The sequence below is a fragment of the Peromyscus eremicus genome, chromosome X, assembly GCF_949786415.1.
Source record: "Peromyscus eremicus chromosome X, PerEre_H2_v1, whole genome shotgun sequence".
NCBI lineage: Eukaryota > Metazoa > Chordata > Mammalia > Rodentia > Cricetidae > Peromyscus > Peromyscus eremicus.
Window position 1 is genome coordinate 48,888,390 of NC_081439.1, and position 27,665 is coordinate 48,916,054.

Here is a 27,665-nt window from a genome sequence, read left to right on the forward strand (position 1 = left end):
GTCTGTGTGTGTATGTGTTGGGAGTCAGGGCCACTTGGAGCCTAGAGGACAACCTCAGCTGTCTCTTCCAGGTACCATCTACCTATTTTTTTTTAAGCAAGGCCTCTTACTGGCCTATAACTTGTGAAGTAGGCTACACTAACTGGCCTGCGAGCCCCAGAGACCTGCTTGCCTCTGCACCGCTATGCCAGTTTGGTTGTTGTTTCATTTTGTTTTTTTCCTTCTTCATGTGGTTTCTGGGATACCAGACTCAGTTCATCAGGCTTGCGATGCAAGCAAGCACTTAACAAACTGAGCTATGAGCCCAGCCACATGTCAAGTATATTTTATGAAAATGTAGCATCTCAATTGGGACAATGCCTATAGAGTTAGAACACTGGGTCTGAAAATAGGCAAGGTCTCATTGAGAATTTGTAAACATTGATAAAATGGAAATGATAATATTTTAGATGGACTGGACTGGACCAAGTAAGTTTTATTGAAGTAATGTCTCTTGTTTTGTTGTTTGTTTTTAATTTTGAAAATGTGGCTATGAGAAAATTTAAATGACATAGGGGGCTCATGTTACATCCTATGTTACTGCTATGTGAGATGAGATCACGCTATCTAACTGGACTGGCCTCAAACTACTGATCTTCCTGCATCACCCTCCAACTGTTGAGATTATACTCATATGCCACCACACCAGGATTCCAATAGGATTTTCAAAGCACTGTATGGCAAAGGCACTCCCTTCATGTATCTTCAAGGAATTAGCTTGTTCTCAACATCCCTTGTGACAAAAGGCCCTCTTTGGCCACATATATCCTGCTGTACTAAGGCTACCTGGTTGTTACTGGATGCTCATTTGTGATACCATCTTCTGTGTAACCTGTTGAATAATTCTGGTCCACTTACATTCATATAACCCTCTCACTATCAACACACTTTGAAAAGGTTCTGGAGACGTTCTCGCCCAGAGCTGCCCCGGTTTCCTGCTTCAGCAGTGCTTGAACCGAACCTGTGCTCGACCTCTCGGACCCCAGCCGGCTGCTCCGAGCCAGAACCCTTTGCAACTCTCGTCTCCCCGCTGCTCCAGCATCGCCACCTCGCCTCGCCCCGCCGCTGCCATGACCACCGCGTCTCCCTCGCAAGTGCGCCAGAACTACCACCAGGACTTGGAGGCTGCCATCAACCGGCAGATCAACCTGGAACTGTATGCCTCCTACGTCTATCTGTCTGTGTCTTGCTACTTCGACCGGGATGATGTAGCTCTGAGGAACGTTGCCAAGTACTTTCTCCACCAATCTCATGAGGAGAGGGAGCATGCTGAGAACTGATGAAGCTACAGAACCAACGAGGTGGCCGAATCTTCCTGCAGGATATCAAGACATCAGACCGCGATGACTGGGAGAACAAGCTGAATGCAGTGGAGTGTGCACTGCACTTGGAGACGAGTGTGAATCAGTCACTACTGAACTGCACTAACTGGCTGCTGACAAGAATGGCCCCCACTTGTGTGACTTCATTGAGACCCATTACCTGAATGAGCAGGTGAAATCCATCAGAGAACTGGGTGACCACGTGACCAACCTCCGCAAGATGGGAGCCCCTGAAGCTGGCCTGGCGGAATCTCTCTTTGACAAGCACACCCTGGGACACAGTGATGAGAGCTGAGCTGACTTCCCCAAAGCCACAAGTGACTTTACTGGTCACTGAGGCCGTGCATGCATGTCGGGCTGCCTTTATCTTTTCTAAAAGTCGTACCAAAACATCCGCTTAAGTTCTTTAATTTGTACCATTTCTTCAAATAAAGAATTTTGGTACCAAAAAGAAAAAAAGAAAAAAAGAAAGAGAGAGAGAGAGAACTCTGGAGGCATGATTTTTAAAAAACTAATTTTGAAAATAAATAAATAAATAAATACATAAATACATAAATAAATAAATGAATAAATAATGTTGAGGCCAGAGAGATGTCTCAGAGGGTAAAAGTGCCAACCACACAAGCATGACAAGGCAAGTTCAATTCCCAAAACTCATGTAAAAATGCAGGTGTTCTGGCCAACAGCTGTAACCCCAGTGCTCTCTAATACGAGATGAGAGGTAGAAACCGGAGAATAACCCTGGAGCTCAAGAGTTATCTCCCCTGGAGTACACAGCACAGCAGCAGAAACAGCAAGAGAGACCCTGCCTCAAAAAAAAAGGTATAAGGCAGATCCCAAAAGCAGTCATCTGATCTCTACAAATACGTATACTTACACACACAAGAAATAAATAAATAAATAAATTGATTAATTAATTAATTTTGAATGGTGAGTAAGAATTCATCTTGAATTAGGAAAGAGAAGCTGAGTGGTAGTGGTGCATGCCTTTAGTCTCAGCACTCAGGAGGCAGGAGGATCTCAATGAGTTTGAGGCCAGCCTGTTCTACATAGTGAGCTCCCGGATGACCAGAACTATGAGAAACATTGTCCAAAAAAGAAAAGAAAAGATGTTCCAGGTTCTCATGACACTAAAGTCAAGTGAAATCATAAACTGTAGTGGCTCCAGGGTCTGGGTTGATGTCTGTGGCTCTTGTTGCCACTGGGGGCTATGCAGATGTCCAGTGTCTGGACAGCCAACTGAGACCATGTTGGTGTCTGAGGGCCTTGCTGCCGCTGGGCCATACTGATACAGTGTGGCCTGTGCTGCTATTGGGGCCATGGTGACATCCATGTTCCTGCTGCAGCTGGGGTCTGTGATGCTGTCCATAGCCCGTGTTACCACAGGTGGATCATAGGAACCATGTGTTGAAGTCTGAGGGCCATGCTGAGCTGGCCCCACCCTTTACTGGACCTCAGATGGCTGGCCTTCCCCCACTCAGGATAGATGGCTCCCACCCCTTACCAAGGTTGTGGAAGAGCTGGCCCCGATGGCATGGGCATAGAGAGCTGGCTCTGCCCCTTGCCTGAGGGGACAGTCCCAGTGGCTCAGACCCACCAGCTCAGCTCCCACCCAGACCCACATCCTATCATCTGCCCCATCTATGACCTGCTGGGGTGTCTGCGGGGTCTGGTCCCGTGAGATCGGCAGGATCTCCATGACTCAGGACAACAGCAGGATATCCAAGAGTTTTGGTGACGGTCCAGTGATAATGGCATGCCAAAGGCCTTGAACCTAACCAATGACATTGCAATGAACATTCTCAGGTGGGGCTGATTGGACAAAGGGGTGTACTGCGTGACACACCACATGCCATGGATTAATGAAGAGGTCTTGGAAAGACAGAGGAGGGGTGTGGGTTTTGTTTTGTTTTGTTTTGTTTTGTTTTGTTTTGCATTTAATTGATTTTGGGGGTGTCTTTTGGGAGGCATGCTACAAGGGTGAGGGAAAGATATGGAGGGTCTGAGAGGTAAGCATGATTTGGAAGCTTGATGTGAAATTCCCAAAGAATCAATAAAAATTATGTTAAAAAAATAAAATGTAGCCAGCTAATATTCTTAATAGGAACAATACACAAAGTGATAACAGGGTGGAGATAATTCCAGGGAAATAAACAGATGCCACTAACTGGTAATTGGAAACAAAGATGAATTTACTTGCCTGTCTGAAAAGAAAGGGCACATCTCTCAAACAAAACATTCTGCTTATTGTACCTGAATGGACCAGTTACAGAGCAAAGGGAGGAAGGACAGGAAATCCGGCCACACGCTGAGATCTGCTTGGCTCTGAAGGCTGAGCTCAAGTTCTTTGCAACTGCTCACTGGACCAGTTCACTTCTTCCAAGTGCAGGCTGCACTCCCAGCGATGTCCAGGATGCTCCAGTCAGCTTTCTGTCCCTCTGGTGGCCGAGGGGACCAGCTGGCTTGAAGGAGGCCAAATCTTTGTTGAAGAGCACCAGCAGGACCTCGGTATAGGTTTATGCCGGTGACATCACGGTCACTGTCCCTTTGCTAATCTCTTTCAGAACCGACAGGCCGAGTTTCCACTTCTTAGGGCAAAAGGCAACTAAACATACATGTGCACTTACAAAGGCAAATGTCATGTAGGCAGATTATCCTTAAGAGTTACTAAAGAACAAAACATAACCAGTAAAATGACACCTGTACATGAATGTGGGCAGCACCACTACCCACAGTAGCCAAAGGTGGAAACAGCCCAAACACAGATAAACAGATCAGGCCATACACAGACAAGGCAATGTGACTGTGCCGAACAGGCTCCAAGTGCTGGAACATAGTACAAGATGAATAAACATCAAACACGTGCCAGGCAAAAATGTAGACACAAAATGTACAAAGTTGTACAAAACACTGTATAATTCACCTAATATCAACACCGACAACTATTAAATCTATAGGGCCACAGAGCAAACTGGTGGTTGCCAGTGGCTGAGGGCAGGGGGAGGATGCTTTCCTCCGCAGTGCTTAACAGGTCCAGGACTTCTTTGGAAGTGCTGAGCGTGTCTTGGAAACAGACAGAGGGGCTGGCCGCACAGCACCGCCACCGTCGTAAGTGCTAAGGTATTTATGGGAACGTCAGTGTTACCTTGGCACAGGTAAACGTTTGTTACGGAACTCATCACACCTCGGCTCTCTCATATTTTGGTTGTGAGCCTAGCCTTTACCGGCTGAGCCATCTCTCCAGCCCAACAGACCTCGACTCTCTAAGGGAATAAAGAAAAACGGACAGAACAGTTCAGTCCATTGAAACAAGGAAAACTGGAGTGGGGTGATCTGGCAGAGGGTGTTGAACAACTGATGAGGAATAAACAGAGTCAGGGGAAGGGCAGAGGAGGAGGGCATCTCACCTAGCAGCCTCAGAAGGCTGTGGGCGCTGCACAAGCAGACCAGAAACCTGAGTTTCCAAGTGCTTATTTCCTTCGTCCAAGTAACCTAGACCGTTCTAAAACATGTAAAGGGAGAGCCACAGCAAGCCATCCCAGATTGCCTCTTCCAGGCCAGTGGCAGGGAGGGTCTAGAAGAGAGCTGGGGTCTGCCTGAGCACCGAGTGCAGGGAAACTTTCCAAGGGCTGGGCCGGTCCTAAACAAATGTGCTACCGACTCCCTCGCACAGGGGTGCGTGTCCAGGGGGTACTCAATTTCAGTGTGACCACCTTCCTCTGCTCTGGTCTCCTTTGGTCTTAGTTTTTCACAGTGTACTTGCAGCAATTGCATGTCACACGCTGCGCACAGGCCTTTTAAACTAAATTCCCCTGAAAGACATTTCTCTGGTTCACAAGTCAATTCCTTATGTATTTAACACCGACCTTGACCTTCTGTCACAAGGCACAACATGCACGAACCTTGAGGACATCATGCCAAGTGAAAAGGCTGCCTGATATAATGGCCACCTCATGTTTCCACGCATGAGAGGTACTGGGAGCACTCAGACTCCTGGAACCGTAGTAAAGGGTGGCAGCCAGGGGCGGGGACAGAAAATGGGTGATTTGATACTTAACAGTACAGTTTCAATCCTGAAAATATGAAGTTCTAGAACTATGTCGCACAACGTTGGGATTGTACTAATACTGAGCTGTGTCCTTAAAATTGTTTAAATAGGCCGAGCAGTGCTGGTGCATACCTTTAATTCCAGCACTGAGGAGGTGGAGGCAGGAGGATTTCTGTGAGTTCAAGATCAGTCTGTTCTACAGAAGGAGTTCCAGGACAGCTAGAGCTACACACAGAGAAACCCTGTCTCGGGGGAAAAAAGAAAAAGAAAAGTCATTAAGGACAATACACTCCTTCCAAAATTTTTTTTCTTAAAACAGCCAAATATGTGCTTGTTTTTAATCATTTACAAATAAATCTCTAAATCATTGCTAAGTTATTAACTTAAACTACATTGTTGCAATTTTAATAGAAAAGACAATCTGGAAGAAACTAAAATTAATATAGTTTAGATGTAGATACACATAAAAACACTACAATAAACTTGACTCTATCAACAACAAAGAGAGTAAGAAATAAAATAGCATCAGTTTTAAAAATTCATTCCTGTGTTCTATGTACAATTCTAGTATTGAGCTTTTTTTGTTTTTAAACTGTAAAACATTGGTACGTTCAAAACACCAAAATTGAAGTAAAAACTGAAAATTGATTTAGCTCAGTGATGCATTTTTGAGAGAGGGAGAGACTATGGCAGGACTTAAATGACTTTGGGGTGGTTGGTGGACCTCCTCTCCCCTCCCTGTACCTCTGTACTGGCCACTGCTTGTCCCTGATGACTATGCTGAGGGGCTGCTCTGGGCACAGCCACTATATGGGGCACGAATCTCAGCTGCACATTCTAGCCCTGAGCCTGCGGCTGTGCTACCTAGGCAGCAGGGTGCTGGAAGCTTTGTGAAGGAAGAAGGGTCTGTCCAGGACTCTGGGTACAGCCTACCTGACATACCACAGTTGCCTGAGGATGGTGAGCCCTCCTACCCTCAGCAAGGTTAAAGAGACCAGTTGGCTGAGTTGGCACTACCCACTGCTGAAAGCTAGATCTCTGTTTGTACCGGTAAGGTAGTGGCACTGGCTGTGGAGGGACAGAAGCCCTAGGTGGCTGATGCTGTTTTGGAATGAACACATACAAAGGCTCTGGCTGCTGGGGCCACTGCAGCTCTGGCTGTGGATACAGCCCTGGCTGTGGATACAGCGGTGCCTGTGGATACAGCGGTGCCTGTGGATACAGCGGTGCCTGTGACAGCTGCTGCTATGGTTGCTGTGGCTGCAACCATGGCTGCGGCTGCTGTATTTGTGACTCTGGGTGCAAAATGACAGAGCCAGGTTGAAGCCTGACAGTTACGGGGCCTCAAGTATTTTTGACCATTTCACAGATATCTGCTCAGAGCTCTGTGGTGCTCTGATCTGGGTACTGGGCATCTGAGCTCTAGGAGGCAGAAAGCCTCTGGAAAAGGTTTCTCTAAATGCTGGGGTACTAGTGGGGAAGCGCCACACCTGGGATGGACTACTCTTCAAAACAGGGGCTGCCTGTGCTAGGACCAACAAATTGATGACATTTTGGCCAGTGCCACTGCTGGGGCCCTAGGTGGCTGGCTGGCTCTTTGATGAGCTGGCACAGGGCTGGACAGCTGGAGGAAGGATGTTAGCACTGCTCACTCCCCAGGAGATTTGCTGAGCCAGGCTGGCTGATTGGAGAGAAGGAGCAAGTCTCGGAAGCTTCCTACCTCTGCCTGCTACTGAGGGAAGACTGATTGCTGGAGAGCCCTGTCCTGAGGTGGAGGCAGTGTGAACAGTGGAGCTGGAGTCTTAACTCTCATCTCTAAGACTGGGGATATCCCTGAATGAGATTTGGCCTTCCACCCTAGGGAGGGCTGGCCAAGATAGATGGAGTCAGTGGATCCCTGCAGCCTTTTGCCTAAACACTCAGCCTTGCTCTGGACAGACCCTTGGCACACACTCAATGCCTACCCAGACTGAGTCTTTTCCCCAGCTTTAGAACCAAGTGAACAATCACTTGGGTCAACCTGGGGAAGATAGATCTGGCTATCACATCTGCCCTCTGTTGGTGGCCCTATTTCAGGAGAAAAAAATGGGTCACTAAGGGACTGAGTCACACTTGGCTTTGTTTCCCATGGCTGACTGCCCTCTTCACAATCAAATACATAACTATATTTTACCTCCGGAGCTGGCCAGTTTGTTGATGCTGAGTCATCGTGGGACACGGGCGGCTTTCCTCTAGCATATTTCTGCACGTCCACCTCTGAAGGGGCCACCAACTCACAGGGTCTCTGCTTCCACATATCCACACACTTTCCTGCTTCAGCAATCTTCAGGTCATAGTCACCTGGTTTTTTCTCTGCTCGTTTTCTGCACGCAATCATCGTTGTAACATCAGGAGGACTCGTACGTATACACTTATCTCCCTCCAGTTCTTGATAGGGCCACGCATGCCTCGTGAAGCTTTGTTTCATGAAGTCTGTCATCATCTTCTGCTCATTAAACAGCAGTCTGTTGGTCGTGCAGGTGACAGCAACAGAGGGATCCAGACACAGTGGCTCTGCTGTAGCTAAGAGCAGTTGGCTCTCAAGCTCAAGTTTTTCTTCCTGGGTCCACTGACGGTTATCACTTGTTGTTATGGACTCTACGTCACTCACTAGCGTCTGCATGGTTGGACGTAAGAGAACATGCCGAGTTTGGTAAGCAAGAGAGGGCACCGTAGACGCAGCAGCAGGCTCTGGACCAGGCTCCTCAGGAGGGTAGATGCTACCGCACTGCCTGAAGTCTCGGATTTCTGCTATGACACACCCGTGGTGAAAAACATTCACAGGAGACTTTTCCAGGACATCAATCAGAAAAGAAGGTAACTCTTCAGCATCCAAATATTCAAGCAGTTTCTGTCCTACATAAGACACTGGAAGGGGCTCTATAAGGGCTCCCTCTTTGTCCTTGAGCATGAGAGAATAGCCCTGATTTTCGGGGTACAGGTTGACCACTAAACATGGCAACGCCTCTCTCTTCATCAGCTTCTCTAGCAAGTTGACATTGCTTCGAAGGCCCTCTGCCTCAGGCTCTTTTTCACATTCTTCAACATAAATGTCATACAGTTTTTCCTGAAGAGTTTTTTCCCCATTAGATGCGGGTCTCGCTGGAGGGGGCTGCTGCTGGACATTCTCAATAATATCACTTGCCCGCTCCAAAGCCTCCTCTACATTTCGCTCCATCCTAAGAGCAAGTCAGGGCCCCTAAAGAAAAGAAGAACACGCCGCGTTCAAGAGAGGCGGAAATCACGGCTGTCAGCCGTCATGTATTCTTGTGACTCCATTACAACCCTAATTGATGTGGCCACCAAGAAACCCGCCTTCCCACCTCACACGGGCCTCACGCGGCCCGCATCCTCACTGCTGAGGTAACGGGGTCTAGAGGCTTAGGCCGCAGCCCCTTAGTTCACGGCCTATGTCCGGTAGTCACCGGGAAGCCCCCCACCTCAGAGATTAACAAAAAAAGCCTAAGAAACTGAGGAGGCCACTAACTTCTTCAGTTTCTGAGAATTCCGTACCTGTGGCTGTCACTGACACTGCCAGCCCTGAGTCCTCCGGTGGACCGGAGCGCGTGGACGAGGCCCGGACCTCAAGTTCCTCACAAAGCAGGGGCACACGCCGGGGTCCCACTTCCTTTCTGGGGCGCGCGCGCACCCCTCGCAGGGGATGATGGGGGGCCTACACTTCCGCTGGCGAGCTGAAGGTTGGGGGGAAGGGCGTGGAGCACGCCTTCCATGGCACTGGAAAAGCTATACGTACCACAGCGAAGCATAGGCAAAGCAGCAAACACGAAGACAGCTTGGTTAGGACTTGATTGTCACCAATTTGGACAGGAACGTCATGTCCACAGTTGACAGCCATGCACAGTTGTAATGTCTTGAGAGGACCTTCAAGAACTGAAGGCAGGTGTGGTGGCACACGCCTTTAGTCCCAGCACTCGGGAGGCAGAGGCAGGCAGATCTCTGTGAGTTCGAGGCCAGTCTACAGAGCGAGTTCCAGGACAGCCAGGGCTTCTTACTGAGACCCTGTCTTAAAAGCAAAAAGAATTGAACTATGTCTGGAATCTCATCTCAGATGTTTGGTTACTCCTGGTAGCCATCACAATTTAAACTTACCCAAGGAATTCCACTTTGGAAGCCCTTACAAAGACAATGATGTTGTATACTTAATGTGAACATTGCAATGCTTCATTCCATTTGCCTGTTAGCTCCTGCCCCACGATTTTCACATAGTTGGACACATAACATGGTGTTCCTATCCACAACCATTTATTTTGTGTTTCTTTATGCATTTCGGTTTTTCTTTGTTTTGATGAAGGATTTGGAGTGGTATGATTATTTGACTGTGAGACCAAAATGAGAACAAAATGCCTCCACATTAGAAATAAGGCCTAAGCTTTCTCCATTTTAGGTATAGGCCTTGAGTTACTGGAACAGGCCTTGAGTTACTGGAACCAGTCAACCCAGATTCCAGAAATTAGAAAGTGCAAAGTACAAAGTCACAAGGTATTCATTCTGTGATGACTGTTTAACCAAGGAATGTTCCAACCCTGGTTTCCATGGTAACTGAACACAGAAATGTCCCCACCTGAGGACAACCAATGACAAATGGTGACGGGCAACCACCCCCTTAGAAGTGAGATTAAGCCATGATTTCTAGAAAGTCCTTAGAAACAAGCCAATCAGAATTGTACCCATACTAGCACCCCTAAATGACGTAACCTTGTGGTTTTTGCCTTTAAAACCTGAGCTTGCAGGGGAGTGGGCACCTCCTCCAGCCTCCACTGTGTTGTATGGCTTGACAAGGTCCCTGCCGCACCGCTTGAACTGCTTCAATAAACCTTGCTTTGGCATTCCGGCATGCTCATCTTCAGTGATCTCTCTCTGGGGGTTGATCTGGGCACAACATGACTACTTAAAGGCTTTTGTCTTCTAATCCCTTTCTAGACCTGTTGTTGCCAGTCTTTTTGAACAGGTGCTTAAAAGATTCTCTAATGTTTCAATGACACATATTCACAATAAGACATGTAATGACAAGAATCCAAGATAAGTTCCTGAGACTCCTAAAGTATAGGTGACTTTAAAATAAACATTTTTTTAAATTATACAGTCTTTGGTAATTCATATATAAATACAATGTACCTAGAGCATATCAACTCCTGCTCAACTGGGTACATTCTATTCCATTGGATTAAAAGTGCTTTTATTAAGTTTTTTTTTTGAGGTCTTTAAAAAAGAATTTTTTTGAAATAACTGGATTTTTTTATGGCCAAAGGTATACCTTGCTATTCATCCCACAGAAGATTAGTCCTACAATATAGTAAAACAAAAACAAAAACAAAACCTTCAAAAATAAAACATTAAGAAAATAAATAATTCAATTAAAAATAGGCTATGGGACTAAAAAGAAGAAATGCAGATACATAGGAAACATTTTGAAAGTGCTCAACATCCTTTACCATGAGGTAAATGTAAATTAATACTACTTTAAGATTGCACTTCACCCCAATCAGAATGGCCAAGATCAATATAGCAAATGACAGGACATGCTGGCAAGGTAGCAGAGAAAGGGGAACACTTATTCATTGCTGGCAGGAGTACAAACTGGTAGAACCACTATGGAAATCAATGTGGAGGTTCCTCAAGAAGCTAAAAATGTTGCCAGGAATGATGGTGAATGCCTTTAATTCCAGCACTCAGGAGACAGAAGCAGGCAGATCTGGATGAGTTTGAGGCAGAAGTAGGCAGATCTCTGTGAGTTTGAGGCCAACTACAAAGTGAGTTCCAAGATATCCAGGACTCTGACAGAGAGAAACCTTGTATCAAAAACAAAAACAAAAACAAAGCAAAACAAAAGCTGAAAATTGATTTACCAAAATTTCCAGCTATACCACTCTAGGGCAAATACACAAAGGGCTCTGATTCTATTACAAAGATACTTGCTCATCCATGTTCATTGCTTCTCTGTTCATAAAAGCCAGAAATTGGAAACAGCCCAGATTTCCATCAAATGATGAATGGATAAATAAAATGTGGTACGTTTACACAATGGAATACTATTTAGCTGTTAAGAAAAAATGAAATTATGAAGTTTTCAGGTAAATGGATGAAGCTAGAAACAATCATTCTGAATGAAGTAACCTAGACCCCCAAAAGACAAATATTGAATGTTTTCTCTTATATGTAGATGTTAACTTTTAAGCTTTAGACATGTGTGTTTCAATCCAAATAAGCACAGAGGTTAGGTAGCTAGTAAGGAAGCATGGGGAAGGGTGGGCTCTTCCAAGGAAGAAGAAATAGAGTATAGTATTATAGGAAGGTAAAGAGAAACTAGAATAGGAGGATTAAATGGGCAGGAGGATGGAAAGGCAGGGAAAAGGAGGAAACATAAGGAGCGACAACTAACAGCGAAGGCCTGTTCTATGAGATAGAAACCATACTTGACACTGTTAATGAGGCCAAGAACCTAAGACTAGATAGGTAATGGGCTTACAAGAAAGCCTACTACTATTATTCTGCTAAAGAAACATAGAATAAAATGACTCCTAACAGCGTATTGCTATACCCATAAATCAGTGCATCACTCAACCCTCATCAGAGAGGCTTCTTCTTGAAGTAGATGGAAATTAATACAGAGACCCACATGTAGACAGACTTTTTTTAGTGGCCAGCCAGATGCAGAATAACCAGGATGGGCATAATGGAGATGAGGTAATGAGTGTGTGTGGAAGAACATAGATTTAAAAATATGGGTTAATCTAAGTTATAAGCACTAGTTAGAAACAAGCTTAAGCTAAGGCTGAGCTTTCATAATTAATAATCTGGTTTTTTTTTGTGTGTGTGTGTGTGTGTGAGCTGGTAGCCCAAAAAGAGAAGTCTATCTACATAAAGTGCAAGTTGGACCTTCACTTCAAGTTACAGTGTATAACATTTCCCATGTTCATGGTAACACCTCAGATTATCTTTAGAATTTTGAGTCTTTTGTAATAACTTCCTCTTTGCATCATGGTCATGAAAATGCCCAAACCAGTTGTAAGAACATTGCTTTAAGTCCTGAGAGCATTAGCTAGTATCTTTTGAGATAGGAGAAAGATGGATGCCCCAACATTGCAGAGGAACTTGGGTGACTGTCCAGGCAGCCAGCTATTTCTGTCATTTCTATAGTTTTAGAAGTTGTTTGCTCTGCATCTCCTGGCATCTCTATCTTTCTTCTTCCCAGAGTCCTCTCTGTCCGTGGAAGTCTTGCTTCTACTTCCTGCATAGCTATTGGTCATTCAGCTCTTTATTACACCAATCACAGCAACACATCTTCACACAGTGTACAAATATTCTGAAACGCCCACAACTGGACAATGTGCAAAAAGTGAGAGACTTCAGCACACTCAACCCTAACATAAGAACTAATGAACATTTTGAAGAGGGAAAGTAAGATTTCTTTAGCATGAGAACTCTAGAAATGGTAAGCGCAACGGACTGAAATGGAGTTAGATCAGTGGCAAGAAACAGGCAAGGAAGTGATTACAATGGATTACTAGGATTAGTGGCAACTGATGAGGTCAGTGTTAGAGGTGATGTTAAGGAAGTACTTGAATCCTTCCCAGGCTGATTGAACAGGACTTGAAAACTGATTATCAGAGTTGAAAGCAAGAAAAGAGCCAAGTTTGACATGGAGTTGGTAGCTTAAGTTGGCTTCTGGTGCTGTCACATATAACTGACAGACTTTTTGGAGAACAGAGGTCAAGATTGTAAGTGGTTAGAACACAGTGACATCTATTAGACTTCCTTCAGAACAAGGAGTGCTATTATTTGTTCACTACTAGTTACTCATACCACAATGACTTCCATATGGGCAAAATCCTATGAGAAACAGAATCATGACCCTCAAAGACATCAACCTTCTAATCCTCAAAACCTGTGAATATATAACCTTCTGCCTTAGTTAGAGCTACTATTGCTGTGATGAAATGCCATGACAAGTGATATCCCTGGGAGACTTGCTCTTTTCTGAATGGAAATGGAGGAGGAGTGGATTTAGGGGAGAGGGGAGTGGAGGAGTACTGGGACTGGGAGGAGTGGAGGGAGGGGAAACTGGTTGAGATGTATTGAAAAACCAAAAAATTAATTATTTAAACAAAGGAAATAAATAAATACCATGACCAAAAGCAAACTGGAGAGGAAAGGACTTATTTGGATTGGGCTTATACTTCCAAATCTCTGTTCATCAGTGAAGTGTAGCTGGAGTTTTCTCCAGTCCTGCCCAGGCCTGCAGCCGCTCAGACCCAAATAAACGCACCGACGCTTATATTAATTAAAACTGTTTGGCCTAATGGCTCAGGCTTCTTGCTAGCTAGATCTTACACTTAAATTAACCCATAATTCTTATTTATGTTTAGCCACGTGGCTTGGTACATTTTCCCAGTTCTGCCTTCACATCTTGCTTCCTCTATGTCTGGCTGGCAACTCCTGACTCAGCCCTCCTGTTCCCAGAATTCTCCTCTCTCTTTGTCCCACCTATACTTCCTGCCTGGCTACTGGCCAATCAGCACTTTTTTTATCAACCAATCAGAGCAACACATTCGCAGCATACAGAGTGATATCCACAGCAGTGAAGGACATCAGGACAGGAACTCAAACAGGGCAGGAACCTGGAGGCAGGAGATGATGCAGAGGCCATGGAGGGGTGCCGCTTACTGGGTTGCTCCTCATGGTTTGCTCAGCTTGCTTTCTTATAGAACCCAGGACCACCAGCCCAGGGATGGCCCTACTCACAAAGGACTGGACCCTCCTCCATCAATCACTAATTAAGAAAATGCCCTACAGACTTACTTATAGTCTGACCTTATAGGAGGCATTTTCTTAATTGAGGTTCCTTCCTCTCTGATGACTTTAGTTTTTTATCAAGGTAGCATGAAACTGTCCAGAACACCTTCCAATGGGAAAAAGACTTCTTAGACAAGAGTAAGTGTGAGGCTTGAGATGGGGATTTTCTTAGTTAGGCCAAAAGCAACTTGAGGAGGAAAGGGATTATTTCAGTTTACAACTCTCAGTTCAGAGTCTAACACTGAAGGAAGTCAGAGTGAGAACCTGGAGGCAGGAGCTGATGCAGAGGCCATGGAAGAATGTTGCTTACTGGTTTGCCCCTCATGGCTTACTCAGCTTGCTTTCTTGCACAACTCAGGACCACCAGCCCAGGGGTGGCATGACCCACAGTCAGCTGGGCCCTTCCACATTAATCATCAGTCAAAAAGTGCACCACAAGCCATTCTGGTCCAGACATTTTCTCAATTGAGGTTCCCTCTTCCAAAACTGCTCTAGCTTGTGTTAAACTGACACAAAACTATCCAGCACAGGGATGTTCTTCCCTGATTTCTGGGTTGGCTCAATGGACTGACTCACAAGGATCCTTATTAAAAAAAAAAGAGGGAAGTAGAAGAGAGAGTGTTAGAGTAAGAGAAAAAGAAAGACATCTGAAGAGGCTATGCTGCTGGCTTTGAAAATGGAAGGCAGGGCTGTGGGTCAAGGAGTGCTGACGGCCTCTAAATGCTGGAACATCTAAGCAGATTCTCCTCTGGCACATCCAGGACAGAATGCAGCCTTGTCAACACCTTTGTGTTTTGATTAGTGAGATCTATTTCAGACTCTAATCTCCATAACTGGAAGTAATCAATTTGTTTTGGTTTAAGTCACTACATTTGTGGTAATTTGTTATAGCAGCACTGGTATCTTAATCCAGTGAGGCTACTCTGACAAAAATACCTTCGATGGGCTCTTTTATAAACAATAAAACTTTCTTTCTCACGGTTCTGGTGGCTAGTTTAGCTGTGCCTTCCCAAGGTGGAAGGGGCAAACAAGATCCTCTTTTTCAAGGGGCAATAATCCTGTTCTCAGGAGTGAGGTCCTCATGAGCTAACCACCTCTCCAAAGTCCCATCTCTTAGTACCATCGTCCCAGAAGTAGATTTTAACCTATGGCTTTTGAAGGGAGCAAAACATTCAAACCAGAGCAACTGACAAATAAATACGCATTTTATGTGATGGATGGAGCTGAGAGATGGAAGAGACCTGTGTCCTGCCACCCACAGTTCACTGGATCTACACTTGCAAAAACCTATTAGCAAGAGAGTGCTATATAGTTATCTGATTTTATTGAAACTGAGAGAAAGGAGATATGACTCAGCTTTTCCAGAATGCCTAGTATCATCGACTTTAATTTGATTTGATCAAATGCCCTGTTTCCAGGATCATAAAAGTTAAAAACAAGTCAGCGAGAGGTACCAATGCTTTTGAAGAATACAAAACAACATGCAAAGAAGACTGTTGCTACAGGAACTCAGGCTCTGAGAGCAGAGAGACCTGTTTCACATTCCTGGATTTGCTCTAATTGTGTGAATTTGCTGCACTTTACAACTTTTCTGAGTCTATTTCCTGTCCTGAGAAAGGCAGATTATAGCAGACTCAGAACTAAGGCATAGAAGCAGGCAGTATGGTAAGCACTCAAAGACTAGTAGCCACTGTTATTCTACAGAGTTAAGTGGAATTGAAGAACAGATCAGCTCAGGTCATATCTAAGTCTCAGTTCATACAATCTCACTTTTCACGGTGGAATCATCCCTGCCTTTGGCATACATACAGGGAAGATAGGCAGAGTGTAACCTGTGACTTGAGGGCAGAGAGGAATTAGCAGAGATGCTGGAGAAGAGAACAGCACAAAAGGTCAGAAAAAGCAGGACCTCTGAGAAGGAAATGAGCCTCCTCCATCCAATCAACAATGGCCTTGGAGATGTATTCACATAAACAACCCTGCTGGAAATAGATGCATCTTGGTGTGATGGTTCCCCTGGAAGACAAACTTTGTCTTTCCCTTTAAATTAAAAATGATACATAGAAACTTTTAGGCTTCTGTGGTAGTTTAAATGAGAACGGACCCCATAGGCTCAGATGTTTGACTTCTTGGTCCCCAGTTAGTAGACCTGTTTGGGAAGGATTAGGAGGTGTAGACTTGTTGGAGGAGGTGTGTCACAGGGGTTGGACTCTGAGGTTTCAAAAGCCCACGGCAGGCCAGTCTTTCTTACTCTCTCTGCCTGCCTGCCTACCTGCAGATCAGGATGTAAGCTCTCAACCTCATGCCTGCCTCCATGCTTCCTGCCATGATGATCACGGACTAGCCCTCTAAAACTGTAAGCAAGGCCCCAATCAAATGCTTTCTCTTATAAGAGTTGTGGTGGTCATGGTGTCTCTTCACAGCAATATTAACAGTGATTCCGACAGAAGTTAGTATCAGGGACTGGGATATTACTCTAATAAGTCTGACCACACTGTTTGTTGGAGGAATATGGAAGACTTTGGGACTTTGGGCTAGAAAAACTTAGCAGGGTTTAATGACACCCTAGTAGGAGCATGGAAGATATTAGTGCTGAGGGTGATATGGACTGTAGGGGCCCAGCCCAAGAGGTTTCAGAGGAGAAGAATATTATTGGCTGGCCTAGTAACCATTCTTGTGACATTTTGGCAAAGAATGTTGCTGATCTTTGCCCTTGTCCTAAAAGTTTGCTGAAGGCTAAATTGAAGAATTTTTGCAGAGGAGATTCCAAGACAGCCTGGTCATGTGGCTATTTATGATCACTCTTATGCAGATCAACAGTGAAAAGGAGTAAGCAGGGCAACGAGAAACACAAAATCTACAGTTTAAGAAGAAAGAGAGAAGCAAGAAATGGAAAGTTGACTCTAAGTCCTGTGCTCAAGCAGATGAGAAGCTAAAAGAAAGGCCTGATGCTGAATGGAATAAAGGGAGTGGTAACCTCAGGACAAGACCCCACCCAGCTAATCCTGCAACCTATGAAAGGAAAAGGCCTGAGAGATTTCCTAGGCCTAAACAAAAGCGGAAAGCTTATGTGAACGTAAATCTAAGAGGGGACAGGCTTCAACCCCTGCATGCAGAAGAACTTGGCAGTTTGGGCCACATGGTTCTGCTTTAAAGTCAAAAAGGATACAAGAAAGGGGTTATGAAATATTCCTCTCAGTTTAAGAAGAGCCACTGAGGCCAGGCATGTGGCAGGGGTGTCCCTGCACAGAGGTCCAAAGAGGCCATTGTGTGAAGCTGTGAAGGTGAAGGCTGGATTGCCTTGGAGACCCCAAGATGTTGGAGATGCCAGAGCTGTGGAGCCAAGCAGAGCTGCAGACAGTGTATGGAACCAGGATAGAGAAGTGTGTTGCAGTCAGCAAAACTAGAAGGGAAGAACCATTGTGGCAGTTTGCATGTAATTGGCGCCCATAAGCTCATAGGAAGTGGCACTATTAGGAGGTGTGGCTTTGTTGGAGTAGGTATGACCTTGTTGAAGGAAGTATGTCACTGTGAGGGTGGGCTGAGGTCTCATATATGGCCAGTGCTTCAGTCCAGTTCCTGTTGCCTTCTGATTAAGATGTAGCCACCCCCATGTTGCCTGCATGCTGCCATGCTCCTTGCCATAATAATTGACTGAACTTCTGAACTGTAAACTGCCAGCTCAGTTCAATGTTTTCTTTTATAAGAGTTGCTGTGGTCATGGTGTCTTTTCACAGCAATAAAAACCCTAACTAAGACAGCCATCTAAATCCTTTGCCATCAGACAGAGGAATATAGGGTTTTTAATTTCCCCTACTGTTTTTCAATCTTGCTTTGGTCCAGTATTTCTTCACTATGCTCCCTTTCCTCCCTTTTGGAATGATAATGTATATTCTGTGTTATAGAATATTATTTTAAGGTGTGTTACTTTTGTTTATGTTATATTTGTTTAACTCTGTGAAGCTGTATTAGTGTGCCTGTCTAAAACAGAGCTAATAAATGGTCTAATAAAGAGCTGAACAGCCAATGGAGAGGCAGGAGAAAGGCTAGGCAGGGCTGGCAGGCAGAGAGAATATATAGAAGGAGAAATCTGGGAGGATGAAGGAATAGACAGAGAAGGAGAAGGACTCCAGGGGCCAGCCACCCAGCTACACATCAAGCCACTGAGTAAAAGTAAGATTTACAGAAGTAAGAGAATGGGAAAAGCCCAGAGGCAAAGGGTAAATGGGATAATTTAAGTTAAGAAAAGCTGGCTAGAAACAAGTTGAGCTAAAGCAGAGCATTCATAACTAATAATAAGCCTCTGTGTGTGATTTATTTGGGAGCCCCCCAAAAAAGAACATAAAACAAACGACAATTATGTGCCTTTGTATGTTGGAAGTATGTGATTGGCTTTTTGCCTTTGCTTTTACATGAGGTTACAATTAAAAGATTGCCTTGAGTCTCAGAAGAGACATGGACTTTGGACTTTGAAACATTGTTGAGATTGTGATAGACTATGGGGACTTTTGAAGTTGGACTAAATGCATTTTGCATTATGATCTGACTACAAGCCTATGGGGGCCAGAGAGTGGAATGTGGTGGTTTGAATGAGAATGGCCCTCATATAGTCTCATATGTTTGAATGCCTGGCCCCCAGTTAGTAGAACTGTTTGGGAAGGATTAGTAGGTACAGCCTTATTGCAGGAGGTGTGTCATTATGGGTAGGTTTTGAAGTTTCAAAAGCCCATACCAGGCTCAGTATCTCTCTGCCTGCTGCTTATGGATCAGGATATAAAGCTCTCAGCTACTGCTCCAGCACCATGTCTGTCTACTTCCTGTGTGATTGTCATAGATTAATCCTCTGAAACTGTTAGCAAGTCCCCAATTAAATGCTTTCTTTTTATAAGAGTTGCCTTGGTCTGTCGGTACTCGACATTGGTCATGGTGTCTCTTCACAGCAATAGAACAGCTACTAAGAAAGCTTCCTAACATTTCTATGAAAAAGTGTAGCTATTCTAACATGAATATTGGAAATCACAGATACTCTATCCTCCACCCCACCCCCACCTCCCATTTCTAATTATTCCCAAAATTAAATGCTTTACTTGGGTGAGGCTTCCAGTACATGAAAACCTCAATTAGTGGACCCTTAAAACACAGGAAAGAAGAAAACCACAAGATAATAAGCAGTTCAAAAATGTGTCCATACATATCTATGAGACATAATGAAAAGAGCACTCCTCAGGAGCCATAACAAACAAAACCAACATTGCTATGGATGATCACTATGGACACACACTATGTGTGTCCTTCCAAAATATCTATTGAAATCCTGGCCACCAGTGTGGTAGTATTAAGGAATGGACCTTTGGGATGTAGTTAGCCACAAGGGTGGAGCCCTAATGAATGGGTTAGTGTTCTTATTAAATAAATCCTGAAGAGCTTCTTCCTCTATCTGTCATATAGAGACACATAGGAGATGCTATCTATGAGCAAGGGGGCTTTCCTCAGACCTGAATCTGGCAGTGTCTGGATCCTTAACTTCCTAACCACCACAGCCCTTAGACATTTTGTTGTTTATAAGCTACACAAGGGAGTTGGTTAGAGTAGCCCAAATGGTCTAAGATGAATGTAATTATTTAAAGATATAATTACAGAGTGGGATGTTACAGCACACGCTGTAATCTCAACACCGGAGGCTGAGGCAGGAGGTTTGCCACAAGTTCAAGGCCAGCCTGAGCTAATAATTATGATCCTATCTCAGAAAATAAATCTACAAATAAGTAAATGTAGAGAGAAGGAGGACAGCAACGGTTGGTTTCCACTTGCAGTTTATGGGTCATACAGGATATGAGAGGTTCTTACAGGAGCAGACACCTTCATCCTTTAGTCCACATGACCACTTACAAAGGTTTCCAAGAACAATGACGGGGAACAATCATACTTTAATGCTTAAGCCAGTCCAGATAGCACATGTTTTCACAAGAACTATCCCATGTAATTTAGAAAATTGAAATTATACTTAGTGGTCAGTGTGGCTGCATTCCTGCTGCACTCCTGGCCTGGCTCCCGAGAGTAGCACCTAGCCCTAATCCATCCTTTGTTTAACTAACACCTTTTGTTTCCCTTATCACTCTATGTGAATCTTGTCTGAGAGTCTCCCAAGGATCAAAGGCCTGTGCAAAACTTGGTTCAGGAAACCCGGAAATCCATGGTACCTGAAAAATCAAGGAATTAGCACTTGGCATTTTATCTTTGGGAGTTCCTTTCAGATTGCTTTGACAATATGGAAACTAACTGGCTAAATAGAGAGAAAATAAAAATGCCCTGGGTGAAGGGAAAGGGCTTCAGTCCTTCGAGGCTGGACAACCCCTGCAACCATGTAAGGCTAGATTAATACTTAAGAGTCTTCTTTCCACGAATCTGCGTGAACCCACACACCCGTGCCACGACAAACCGTGATAGTTCAGAAAAAAGAAAATTGTATTCATACATGTTTCTGTGTATAATTTTGTAGATAAACACTAAAATTATGTGTGATTATTTTAAATGGTAAATATAAATGTATTAGCCAAATATGAACATATTATAAATATAAAACGAAGTAGCAGAGTTCAAATATACTTTAAACATTTATAGATTTATTTATTAAATTATATGTATATTAAGGCTCACTATTTTACCTTGCTCAAAGAAATTCACATAGAAAAATATCTCTTATTCTATTTAGTCACCCTACATTTTCAAAAAAGTTAAAAACTTAAAATATTTTTAAAAGAAAAAAATCATGTCATCAGATCCATTTTAATAAGGCTGACTAATGTTACTAAGTATATAACACTGTCTAATACCAAATTACAGTCAAAATAAATTGCTAAGAAAAGATGATAACCCCAACTATAATTTTAGTTTTGTCAGATATAAAAGCTGAATATGACTCGCAGCCTGCATTTTTCTGGAAAGATTGTTCATTACCCATTCATCTGGCTTAGAGAGTTAATGCCTGGTGCCATCACCATTTCGATAACAATTTGGTCTTCACAAGGCCAAAGGATGAAGGTGTCAGCTCTTGTAAAAACCTCTCATATCCGGGATGACATTTAAACTGTAAGTGGAAACCAACCATTACCTCCCCGCTTCTCTTTTCACAGGTACCTTTTTCTCTATTGTCTGTGCAGAAAGGGGGCCTGTCATCTGTCTGTTTCGGAGTCATGTGCATGACTTTTTCTTTCTGCTTTGTGAGCTCCTGCTGTGGTCCATCACCTGTGACTATGTCCTCCTCCATGTGTCACTTTGCTGGCACAGGGCAGAGGAGGGTGATACAGGGTATACCAACACCCCATGCCCTCAACACCCCTGCAAACACAACTTATAATGTATTGAAGACTACTGGCAAGCAGGGGGTATCTCAATGGCATTGCAAGGTGGGAAATATTTCTTAGTGCTAAATGTGACTCCGTAGTCCAAAGGAAAAGAGACATCAAACACTTCATTTAGGAGGGTGGGGTCCCTTTGAAGTCACACTCCAGTTCTCAGCCTCACTCCCTAGTCTCCAAATTCGCTCTTATCTCCCGCTTCCAGAGACACAGCATCCCTTTCTTCAAATTTGCTTAATACACATTTCATTCATCTTAGAAAAGACCTTGGGGTTAGCATTACACCAGAGATCCATAGTGAACTGCCCCCACTCAGCCCCCTTAGAATCCTTTTTTGTTGTTGTTGTTCTGCTCTTCTATCCCTTGGCTTCTATGTGCTTTTTTCTAATAGTCTGTACCAGAGCATCTTTTGGGAAGACTGATCTACAGCTACTTGAGGTACATTGAGGAGCTATGGACTGGTGTATGAAAGCCTAGCTTTATGGCTTGAAGTCAAGTCAACCAGAATCCTAAATCATACTCAAGCTCCTAGCAGCATCATTGAGGCTAGGTCTTTTGTCTGAATCTTACCCGTATCTTCTTGCTCTTCCCGGTCCAATTTCCTTAAGCACCAACTTTTTAAAATCCACTTGCCTACAAATCCTCATCTCCAGAGCTTCTGGAAAGGAGATCTAAAATGTCTTTCCACCAATTTTTAGTATGGACAAAGGTTCTCTAGCTCCTAAGCAATTCATTCCCCAAATGAGTGGAATAGTCCAGGGTGTATCTCTAGTGTAATCTATCAAATCCTGAGTTTTCTCTCCATTGGAGTGGTATGAACTACACACTATTACTCTAGTCTGCAACTGGATAAATTCTGGACAAAATAAACACTTGTCCCAGAACAAAAATAATAATAGATTTAAATCTTATTAAAGAGGACACACTTTCCATAGAGGCAATACAACTTGCGAAGATGTATTCTACCCCAAATGCCCAAATACTTAGGGCATTCCAATTCTGCTCCCCATTTCTTTTTGTTTTGTTTTGTTTTGTTTTGTTTTGTTTTTTTCAACACAGAGTTTCTCTGTGTAGCTTTGTGCCTTTCCTGGAACTCGCTTTGGAGACCAGGCTGGCCTCGAACTCACAGAGCTCCGCCTGGCTCTGCCTCCTGAGTGCTGGGATTAAAGGCGTGCGCCGCCGCCGCCGCCGCCGCCGCCGCCGCCACCACCGCCGCCACCACCCGGCAATACTGCTCCCCATTTCTATCTCCTGTCAAGATGTCACAGGAAAGTAACCCTTTACATGCCCTTAAGGGAACAAGCCAACTACTTTGAAGGCTGTCTTCAGTAGTGCAGAGTTTCAAGAGGGACTTTTTTAGCACTGGCCCTGACTCTGATCTAGCAGTTCACCACCTGTGATCTGTAGACCAGTAGCTTTAGCATTTGCCTGGGAACCGATTCCAAATGCAAATGCTCAGGTCCCATCCCAGACTTGCACTCATTAGAAATCTTGGGGTCCAGGGCTGGAGATATAGTTCAGTGGTTAAGAGCACTGGCTGCTCTTGCAGAGGACCTGGGTTCAGTTCCCAGCCCCTACATGGTGGCTCACAGCCATCTGTAACTCCAGTTCCAAGGGATCTGATGTACTATTCTGACCTCTGAGGGCATCAGCCATGCATGTGGTACACATACATACATGCAGACAAAACACTCACACCCATAAATCTAAAAATAAAAAAAGAAATCTTGGGGTCAGGGGTGGACCCAGCAGGCTGCAATTTAACAAGCCCCCCCCCAAGGATGCCTTTAATCTCTGTTTTTAGTTTCTATTAACGTGAAGGAGGCCTCAAAAATAATGTTGCCAACTAGAGTAAAGGTCTCCAACTGGTATTAGGAGTTAAAGGGTGGTTGTTCTTGTATTTACATAAACAATTCAAGGCAGCTGTAACCAAACCCAAATACATCTGAAAGCTCACTCTTTTGTGTTCTTTGGTAGGGGACAGTGGCGACCACGGAAAGGGCCTTAACTAGAATCTTATTGCTTCTTGTCTCACAAAGGAGAAGTCTGGTAGCTTCTCAGGCCCCAGAAAATCATATTTTAACCATAAATGACTACTATTTTATGGAAAGGAGTTTATGCTGTCTGCTGGGCTCTTAAACTTGGTGAGGTTCCAAAGGGCTGGAAGACAAGGTGCATTTTAAATGGTAATGTACAGTAAAGGATGGAATTCACCTCTGGTAGGAGACACGGCACTATCTCCTCCCTTAGGCTTCAATTCAGTTGAGTAGATCAAGCACCAGGCCAAGAGACTGCTCCTTGGGAAGGCAGGTCCACCTTAAGCTTTGCTATAAAGATATGAGGAATAATTAGCCCTTTGATGAGGTAATGTACTTTTCCTTCCCAGAATTCCTTTCCCCTACTCCGTAGAACAGTCTGTATGAACTGTCATGAGGTTCTGTTGGGTCCGCCTGCCTTTCCAAGTCCTGGCCCAGAAAGGTGTAACTTTTCCCTTCTCTTCTTTTTCTTTCAGATGCTGGCTAGAATCTAAAGATGCTTTCTCTGGAACTTTCTCTAACGTTCCCCTCCTCCTTGTGTGGCTTAACTCAAAATGCATGGCTTCCTCTCATCTCCATCTTCCTCCTCCAGGCAGCTGCTGAGATTTACAGCTTGTCTGACATGGGATTTTTCTTTAAATGCTAATAAAATTGCCTTTGAGTTTTCCTTTGAACCCATTCCTAATGTAATAATGAGACTAAGAACCACAAGAGGGGACTCCAATTTTCCAGTAACATGTAGTGTCTCTGATGGGACTCCCCAAATTTTTGTTAACAGTAGAAGATGAATTTTTTTCCTGTTTTGTGCTTTCAGTATTTTTTAATTTTTATTGATTCTTTGTGGCTTTCACATCATGCCTCCCAATCCCACTTATCTCCCTGTCCCCTAACTTCTGCTCTTTTCCCATGTAACGTCCCCCACAAAACAAATAAAATTTAAAAGAAAAACAAAACAAAAAAAAAGGAAAAGGAAAAAAAAGGAGAAGACTCTCGTCCTGGAAGCTGTACTGTGGCCCAGTAGGTCACACAGTGTACCCTTTAGTCCATTCATCTTTCCTTGCAAGTGTTCCTTGCCAGGAGTCATTGGTCGGTTTGAGGCCTCTGACTTCTGCTACACTATCAATGCTGGGCTCTCACTGGGGATCCTCTTGGATAGCCTGTTGTTGTCCTGTGTCATGGGGATCCTGTAACTTTGGATCTGCAGGGCCGGCCCCTTCACATGCTCCTGAAGTTCATAGATGAGGTGGATGTTGGGGTGGGCTAACTCACAGCCCTGGTTCTGGGCCTGGGTGGTAGCTGGGTCAGTCAGCCTGCCCGCTTTCCCTCATCATCACCACCCAGGCAAGCTCTCCAGCACTGCCCTGGCTAGCTCACCCAATGCAGCCTGTAGCAAGAAGCAGGGCCAGTTCTCCTGTTTTTGGGTCCTCAGATCAGGGTCACCCACATTCACACCACCAGACTCAGCTCTACTGTTTTGCACAGGCAAGGTGCAGGGCCCTCTCTCCTGATTGCTGTAGGGGGATTGGGGGCGATGGCAGAAGCAGATTTCCTGCTTTCACGCCCTCAGGGCTGGCTCACCTGCGCCCTAACAACAGGGTCAGCTCCACTGTGCTGTCCAGGTGGGGTGCAGAACTCGCTCTCCTGTGTACTGCAGCTGGTGAGGGGCAGGGCTAGTTCTCCCACTTTTGTGACCCTGGGGGATCGGGGTCAGCTCTCCTGCTCTCACTCCCTCAGAGTCGCCTGCCTCTGGACAATAGGGTAAGCTCTAATGTGCTGCCCAAGTGAGTTGCATGCCCATGGTGAGGGGTGGAGACATCGTTCTAGAGTGCCCCTGAGGGGTACAGCCAGCTCTCCTGCTGCAGTATCCAGTGAAGGACAGGGCCAGTTATCTCAGAGCCAGTGAAGAGCAGGGCTGGCTCAGCGGCAGCCCTCAGATTCCCACATGTGTGGTTCCTATGACCCTCTGTGTTAACACCAGCCATAGAGAGCATCACAGACCCCAGCTGCAGCAGGACCACGGACCCAGACATGGCCCATAGCGGCAACTCTGGCCCAGATGTCACCATGGTGGTGATGTCACCCAGGTCAGTATGGCCCTGGTGGCAGCATGGCCCTCGGACACCAAGGTGGTCTCAGGTGGCTGACCAGACCCTGGTCATCCTCACGGCTCTTGGTAGTAATAGTAGCCATGGACATCAGCTCAGACCCTGGCTGCCATAGGACCCCGGAATAAGACATGGCTTTCAGCACCAGCCCTGGTCCAGACGATACCGTAGCCCTGGGTGACAGCTCAGGCCACTTCAATCAGCATGGCCCTGGCAGCAGCATAGTCCTCAGACACCCACCTGGCCACAGGTTGTAGCCCAGAGCACAGGCATCTGTGTGGTCTCTGGTGGTAACATGGACCATGGACATCAATACAGACCCCAGCTGAGGTAAGACCATGAACCCAGACATGGTCCTAGGCAGCAGCCTGGGCTCAGATGTCACCATGGTCTCAGGTGGCAGCACAGACCACACAGATCTGCATGGCCCCCATGCCAGTATGGCCCTGGGACACTAACATGGCCCCAGGTGGCGGCCCAGACCCCGGGCATCAGCATGGCCTTTGATGGTATCAGGAGCTACAGACATCGACACAGACCCTGGCTGCGGTAGGGTCACGGACCCAGACATGGCCCCTTGGCAGCAGCCCTGACCCAGATGACACCATGGCCCCAGGTGACAGCACTGGCCACCCAAACCAGCACGGCCCCAAAGTCAGCACAGCCCTTGGACACTAACATGCTCACAGGCTGGTGCCTAGACCCTGGCAATCTGAGTGGCCTCTGGTGGCAACATGGGCCACCAGACATCAACACAGACCCCAGCGTAGGACCACAAGAAGATGAATTTTCAAGATAGGGTATATGAATGAATTTAGACGAAGCAGAAAAAAACCGGAAAAGATGTGGTCAGGTGCCAAACAAATGCATTGAGACTACAGAGATTGGGGTTGAATTCAAGTTTTTAAAAAGGATATTTTAAGTTACTACTCATTTATTTTAAGAGATAAGATTTAAATATCTTCTGTTAGTGGAAGCAGAAGACTAATTCATAAACAGAAAGACTCAAAATGTTTTTTTAGTCTTAGGAAAATGTTTGGAGTTTTGTGTTTTGTTTTGGTTTGGTTGGGTTTTGGTTTCAATGTGGCAAAGGACACCTTACACCTTTAGCTTTTTCACAAAAGTTCTGGATTTTGTTTCATTTTTCTTTGCAGTCTGTGTTCATCTTGGTTGTTTTCTGGAATTTTTTTTCTAGTCAGTGACATCCACATGATTTAGGTGTCCTTATCTACAACCTTTGAGGTCACTACTAATATAGGAAGCATAAGTATTTGGGACTTGATAAATGTTGAGGTGAGGTGAGTCTACTTATGGACAAGATTAGGAAAAGCCTGTGGGTTAGGGTCCTCAAGCTAACTGTCAAGGATTACTTCACAGACTATAGGAGTACAGCCATCCCTTCCCTCAGTATAAAATGGATATTGGTTACAGCACTTGTGGGTACTCAAGTCTCTCATATAAAATCCCAAAGCATCTGCACAGAATTTACACATGTCTTTCCATATACTTTAAGTCATCTCTTCTTATTTAGAATGCCTGACACAAAGTGAAAATTGTATAAATAGACGTTATACTGTATTGTTTAAGGAATAATGACCAGGGGAAGTTTGCAATGTTCAATGCAGACAGAATTTTTCCAAATATTTTCTATCTATGGTTGATAGAATCCATGAATGTGGAACCCACAGATACAGAAGGATGACTGTATTGGGAAGTTCCTGGCATTGGGAGAATACACAAGGGAGAACAGCCCCCTTTGGAGACTCTCTCAGACCAAAAGCAAGGGTATGATTTATACCAGCAAAATTGGAGCATTTCCCAGAGTGGCTGCTTAAACAAGGCCGAGTTCAGTGGATAGTTCAAGATCAACTCCTGGTAGTGAAGCTGGGTGCAGTGGAATAATT

General features: G+C 44.8%; 1 protein-coding gene and 1 pseudogene across 1 annotated transcript; one reads left to right on the forward strand and one right to left on the reverse strand.

Moving 5' to 3' along the window:
* Positions 1 to 1,109: 1,109 nt before the first annotated feature.
* Positions 1,110 to 1,814, forward strand: LOC131899815 (ferritin heavy chain-like; annotated as a pseudogene).
* Positions 1,815 to 6,628: 4,814 nt separating this feature from the next.
* On the reverse strand, positions 6,629 to 9,074 carry LOC131899340 (transcription factor SPT20 homolog). The gene is made up of 2 exons (XM_059250773.1): positions 8,962 to 9,074; positions 6,629 to 8,647 (listed from the first exon to the last, which is right to left on the reverse strand). Exon 2 carries the CDS (start codon positions 8,624 to 8,626, stop codon positions 7,370 to 7,372), a length of 1,257 nt encoding a protein of 418 aa, XP_059106756.1. The 5' UTR covers positions 8,627 to 8,647; positions 8,962 to 9,074; the 3' UTR covers positions 6,629 to 7,369.
* Between the last annotated feature and the right edge of the window lie 18,591 nt (positions 9,075 to 27,665).

Coding starts and splice junctions, on each gene's coding strand:
- LOC131899340 (XM_059250773.1), bottom strand. CDS start 8,626: ATGGAGCGAAATGTAGAGGAGGCTTTGGAGCGGGCAAGTGATATTATT.